The sequence below is a fragment of the Seriola lalandi genome, unplaced genomic scaffold (assembly GCF_002814215.2).
Source record: "Seriola lalandi dorsalis isolate HSWRI2012SDOR001 ecotype SW California unplaced genomic scaffold, Sedor1 jcf7180002054821, whole genome shotgun sequence".
Taxonomy (NCBI): domain Eukaryota; kingdom Metazoa; phylum Chordata; class Actinopteri; order Carangiformes; family Carangidae; genus Seriola; species Seriola lalandi.
The window spans coordinates 80,560-86,893 of record NW_019525374.1 but is presented as its reverse complement, the minus strand read 5'-3'; the positions used below and the strand labels follow the sequence as shown (position 1 = coordinate 86,893).

Genomic DNA, 6,334 nt, shown 5'->3' with positions numbered 1-6,334 from the left:
AAAATCTAATGTCAGTTACTGTTACAGGTCTATTATACACTGGTAACACATTTTGTACCCTCTGGGGTTCCTCGCGTCCAAAAAAGGACACACAAAGAAAATGATATAAAATCATCATATATCAATATTTTTTTCTGCTTTTTTTTTTGCATAAATCTCTTAAACCACTTCAGTTCTGCTCAAACCTACCAAATGTTTATTAGTTTTCAGGATTTTAACCCTTTAAATGCCCGTTTGAAGACATGTGGCCTCTTGTTTTATTAAAAAAAAACAACACAGAATATGAGATATTTCCCACATAATATATGATGGAGGGATGTGACATTGTTTTATATCAGAATCTTTTATATCAAGACATTTCTCAAAAGCAGAATATGATCAGGGTGACTTTTGAACACTGGATATAATTCATGTACTCATCCCGGCAGTAGCCCCCGTGGCACTCAAAATTTCCCTGGAATTTTCTAGTTACTTATAAGATCAGACCTTAAACTTCGAGCAGCAGCTACAAACTGAATTTCTTGTTGACATCATCAACTTATTTTTATATAATACAGATATATGATGATGAAATAATCATGAACACCATGACTGAGTATTTCCTTGAATTGCAGTGAACCAATGAATGATTAAAAATAGATTCAGGCAGCCAGGGTTTCATACGTCACAAACCTAAGGAATCAATCCTGTCAACTTTTGGGGACAGGGGGGCGGGGCTAAATACACCTGAAACCATGTGAGTTAGCATTAGCACAATCGCTAAAACTGTGTCAGCCCCGGCCAGTTAAAAGCTAACCTTGCTATCAGTTCTGGAAAGATTCCAGTTGCGCTAACAGTTCTGCAAAGATGCTACATTACCTGTTCTGAAAAGATGCTAAGCTAACCATTCTAGAACATTTGCTAGTCTCTGATTCTGCTCTCATCTGAGTCTCAGCAGATCTGAACCCCTGAAGGTTTTCACCGTTTCCAGACCTGTTTTGTTACGTCACGAGTGTGTGCACACGCTCTGCACTCTGTACCTTTAGGGCTGAGGGGGTCTCCCTCTAAGTAAAAGGCTCCTCGGCGCAGCGCCACCTCCTGGAGGATGATGCCGAAGCTGTAGACGTCTCCTTTCTGAGTTCCATGAGGAGGAGGAGCCTCCATCCTGAGCAGCTCTGGAGCCATCCACAGCCTCTCTGCAGGGGGGGGGTCATGTCAGTGACACGTTTTTACAATTACATTACATTTGTTTATACATTATATAAATGTATATAATGTATTATAAATGTCTGAAACCATGTCTTAACCCGTGACTCACGGGCGTAGTAGGCATGAGCGTCCTTCCCTGAGTTGCTCTCGGACCTAAAGCTGGACAAACCGTAGTCGGTGATCTTCAGGACAAAGCGGTTGTCGACGACACAGTTGGACGACTTCAGTTTACCGTGAGAGAAGATGACGCTGTTGTGGAGGAACACCATGCCCTGAGGAGAGAGGGAGAGAGCGAGGGAGAGAGAGAGAGAGAGAGAGAGAATCATCACTGTGACGACACCACTGGATAATAACAGTGAAGAAGAGAGTGAGAACAGACGTGGAGGATGAAACAGAAAAGTACCTTGACGATGTCGTTGATGAGAGAATATTTGAACATCCAGTCCAGAGTGATGCTGTCGTTCTCCAAGATGTCCTGAAGACACAAATACACACTAAATACACACAAGTGCAAACCTGACACACAGACAGACAGTCAGACAGACAGGTAGTTGTACCTGCAGACTTCCTCGGGGACAGTACTCTGTGATGATACAGATGTTGGGGCTGTCGATGGACGCTCCGATGAACCTGGTCAGATGTTCGTTCTGAACGTCACGCATCTAAACAAACAAAACAAAAAAAAAAAACAACAACAACTAAAGATTCATTAACTGTATGAGGTGTTGTCAGTGTCTCTGGCAGTTTTCATTACAGCCACAACGACAACAAAGAATTAAAACATTTCCTCACGTGTTTTTCTTGATTTATACTTTGACCTTTTATGATCACAGACCAGCTCTGACCTTTAAACTCTATGTTTGCTGATGCTCTTATATTTTGGTTATTCATTTAATAATGCAATAATTGTATTTCTGCTGTGGATTTAAAGATGAAACACACTCACATGTTTGAGCTCAAACAGAACGTCCCTGTTCAGCTCGATGCGTTTCCTGTTGATGTATTTGATGGCGATGATGTTTCCCTGCAGGAAAACAAAGAGAAGCTTCAACAACTCAAAAAACCCACAACCCAAACTGATCCAGACCATAATCCTGATCCTGATCCAGATCAGATCACCAAGCATCAGTCTAAACCCAACCATGTTCCCTTCACTGTCAATTGACAAACAAAACTCAGCAGATCATCATGTTTGAGAAGCTGGAACCAGTGGTGAATAATTGATTTACAATTGATCATTTAATTGACTAAATGCATTACAGACCTGGGTTAACCTGTTTTCACCTGTTAAATGAAGATCACACTGAGGTGCTTCGTCCTGCTGTGATGAAGTATATATTATTATAACTTCCACATTCCTCCTGATCTTTTAAGTTTCCATTAATCTACATTTTTTTCTGTCTGTCACCACAGATGAGAACTCAGAGCCTAAAACTATTTTGTATTTTTTCTTTCTTCCTGCAGCTAAAAAGCCGCTTCCTTAAGTTTTTCTAAATGCATCTTGAAGTGAAAAGTAAAGTGCAAAAACAAACTGTTTTGTGCCTTTTTCATATCTCAACATGTAAAGTGGTTTCCTTCCTGCTGCTGCAGCTTTTAGTCAGTGTGTTTGAAACCACTGATGGAGGATAAATCAGTGGAAGCAGGGCGAGAGCAGTGACACACGGAGGAGACAAAAGACAAGAAGATGTGTGTAATTACAGATGTGCTCCGTCACATTCAGTCTGAGTCTTTATCATCAGCACAGAGACGAAGATTCACTGACCTTGTAGTATCCGGTCTTTGCAAAAACCTGGAGGTTTCCATCTCCAGTCATCAGGGAGCCGTAATTAGAGCCTCTCTGGAGACACACACAGGGTCAGTGTGTGTGTGTGTAAAAGAGCCATTTTAAAACACTTGATTAGTAACATAAAGTCTTTCTCTTTATTACAGTGAACAAAAGACAAAATTACAGAATCAGAGAGTGATCAGTGAAGTGTGTGTGTGTGTGTGTGTGTGTGTGTGTGTGTGTGTGTGTGTGTGTGTGTGTGTGTGTGTGTGTGCACGTGCTGACCAGTGACAGTGTGATCCTGCTGCCGCTCCGCAGCACTTTGTCCAGGTTACTCATCTGGATGTCATCCCAGGAAATCCTCCAGAGCTGAGCCACCAGCTCCTTCTCCAGTTTCATCCTCCTGCAGAGAGACAGAGAGAGAGAGGGAGAGAGAGGGAGAGAGAGAGAGAGGGAGAGAGAGGGAGAGAGAGAGGGAGAGAGAGAGAGAGAGACGTTACAGACAAACTGTGACATCACCCACAGGTTTCTGAAGCTCAGAGTGAGCTGCCTCACTGTCGCCATCTTGGCAGTTTCTGACTCCGCCCCCTAACTCCCAGCTAATCCAAAAATGGTCAAAGAGGAGGGGCGTGTGTGGAGCTGAGACATTGGTGCATGGTGGTTTGTGGCAACCTGTCACTCAAAGAGGCCACACCCTCAATCCTCCATAACTTTAGTCCTTAATAAAATGTAAACAGGTGAGTTGTATAAACAGGTGTCATGAAGGAGGAAATTAGCTCTAGAGACCAAAACAGTTTTTTGTACCAGGATGTAAACGTGTTTATTTCTGATGTAAAGTTGGACATTTTAACATGGGAGTCTACAGAGACTGACTCACTGTTGGAGCCAGACTCTAGTGGTCGTTGGAGGAACTGCAGCTCCATGTTTCAGTCTGGAGGTTGATGCTTGATTAAAACACTTGATTAATGTGATAAAAAGGTTGTTGTCACCAGGTCCTCCACTGGATCTCCAGCTATAAGAAGAAGCTAGCTCAGTATCCTCAGTGTGATTGTAAGTCCTGTATTCACCACTTGTGGCAGCAGGGGGCGCTGTTGCTGCTGCTCAGCAAAAGTTACACAGTGTTGCTTTTATGATTTCAGAGCAGTGACTTTCTAAATGTAAAGCAGCTGAATTCACACAGAGAAAGACACATTTCCGTAGTTTGCAGCCATCTGTGTAAATAATTAAATTACTGCTAAATAATATTAAAAATAATAAATAATAAGCAAATCATTGTGTCACATGTATACTGTATGTATATATATATATATATATATATTTGTCAGGAGGAGGAGGCAGAGTATTTCATTTAATTACCCTCCCCCTGTGATATTCATTCAGTCAGAGTCATGTGGACAAACAGCAGCCGCTCTCACCTGTAGATGAAGACGGTGATGGTGAGCGTCATGGTGAAGATGAAGAGGACCACAATGGAGACCATCTGGTGGATGGTGATTGTTTCTGGCAGAGAGGAGGAGAAACTGTTTTAATAACCTCCGATTCAACATGAACAAACCGACACAACAAGTGCGTGACTGCAGCTGATCCACTGACTGGCGAGGCAGACAGGGTTGTCGTTCTTGAAGCCGCAGACGGGGACGTCAGGAGGACAGACTCCGCCCAGCCAGTGCAGCGATGTCCCAGGTATGGCCGTCAGCTGCTCCTCGGAGCTGTTGTAAACCAAAACGATCTGGAAGAAAACAAGAGAAAACACAGACGTGAGATCGTCTACAGACCCCAGATCAGTGACACCGAGATCAAACTGATCAGTATCAGATCAGAAACTATTCTAAACCTTTCAAGTCATTGTGTATTTTACATTTACAAGTTGCAAGATACTGAATGCTGCTGTTACGTGGAGCAATAACACGATGTGTGTGTGTGTGTGTGTGTGTGTGTGTGTGTGTGTGTTCACCTGGAAGGCGCTGCTGTTGGTGTCGATCATGTCCCAAAGGGCGAAGTCTGTCTCTCTGTCTCCATTCTCGTCCAGGTGAACGAGTCCCGTCACACCTGAGGACACCAACGAAGAAGAAGAGTTCACTCAGACAATTAGTCAGTGACTCATATTCTTAAACCCAGGTGTTTGTCAGCGCACGCTGACTTCACGCTGTGATTGGTCGGCTGTGTGGAGGTGTGGAAGGAAGTGGGTGGGGTCGGAACCTCTCTCTCTACAACAATCAACTTTATTGATCCCAAATCACAAGATTCTTGTGTTTCACGCACGCACACACAGAAAGGGTCTAACTGATCTACGAACAGATGAAATAAATAAATAAAGATAAAATGAAAAAAGGCTGCACCTCTCTGATTTATGGCCCGAAAAAATGAAAATCAGTCACCAGAGGTTAATTACAGGCAATTAGAAATTAGCAGTTAGCGTGTGTGTGGCTATAAAGGCCCTAGACCACTTGTCTCCATGGAAACGGAGCAAATAGGGATCAGGAGCGAGATGCGGTGATCGGTCAGAGAGGTCACAAAACAACAACAACAGGACAACAATCACAACAGACACAAAGAGCAGGTCACACAGCACATATGGAAATAACACTGAATAAATATTCAATAATAAACAAGAGATCAATGAAAATAATAAACTTAAATCCACTCAGAGTGAAAACTACGGTCTAAACAAGCTGAAAGTCACCCACAAGTAAACACAGGATGTGAACACATGAAGCCCAGAGCTGGAGCTACGTTCAAGACGCTTCAAATTCACACTAAAAATAACTGAAAAAATAAATATATAAAAACACATTTGAACATTTATGTGAATGTATGAAGATATTTACATTAAAAATACTGGATTTATTGGACTAAAACTTTTAAAAACATTCGTCTTTGTTTTTTGGAGATAAGTGGATTTCACAGGAGGACGGCAGCAATCAGAATGTCAATAAATGTTAAATTCACTTTGTATCATCTGAGAAAGGAAGACGGCCGGTTTCATTCTGAAAACAGTGTTGATGATGTCAGCAGGGGGGCGGGGTCAGAGTGTCAGATAATGAGGCGGATGCAGAGCGAGCAGCGGTCAGGATGAGCAGGTAACGCTGAAATGTCAGAGCACTGAGAGCTTATTAAAGTCATAAATATATCTCTCACACACACACACACACACACACACACACACACACACACACACACACACACACACACGACATTACATTGACTCTAACCTTAATCCAAACCTTAAAATATAATGATTTACTTTATGGGGATTTGCTTTGTTTCCCCATAATGTGATTTAGGTCCCCACAACATAAGTAATACCTGGACCACACACACACACACACACACACACACACACACACACACACCTCTCTCTTAGAATGACATCTCTCTCTT

At 42.4% G+C, this 6,334-nt stretch overlaps 1 protein-coding gene across 1 annotated transcript in view; it reads right to left on the bottom strand.

The window, feature by feature from the left end:
* Positions 1 to 6,334, bottom strand: part of LOC111669801 (atrial natriuretic peptide receptor 1-like) — a 33,864-nt gene that overhangs the window by 10,536 nt on the left and 16,994 nt on the right. Inside the window, exons 2-11 of the mRNA XM_023426250.2 lie at positions 4,908 to 5,002; positions 4,547 to 4,682; positions 4,369 to 4,453; positions 3,239 to 3,356; positions 2,951 to 3,025; positions 2,135 to 2,212; positions 1,746 to 1,850; positions 1,592 to 1,663; positions 1,298 to 1,460; positions 1,020 to 1,175 (exon numbers count right to left, since the gene is read on the bottom strand). Coding sequence (XP_023282018.2) covers positions 1,020 to 1,175; positions 1,298 to 1,460; positions 1,592 to 1,663; positions 1,746 to 1,850; positions 2,135 to 2,212; positions 2,951 to 3,025; positions 3,239 to 3,356; positions 4,369 to 4,453; positions 4,547 to 4,682; positions 4,908 to 5,002 — 1,083 coding nt within the window. The remainder of the gene's footprint in view (positions 1 to 1,019; positions 1,176 to 1,297; positions 1,461 to 1,591; positions 1,664 to 1,745; positions 1,851 to 2,134; positions 2,213 to 2,950; positions 3,026 to 3,238; positions 3,357 to 4,368; positions 4,454 to 4,546; positions 4,683 to 4,907; positions 5,003 to 6,334) is intronic.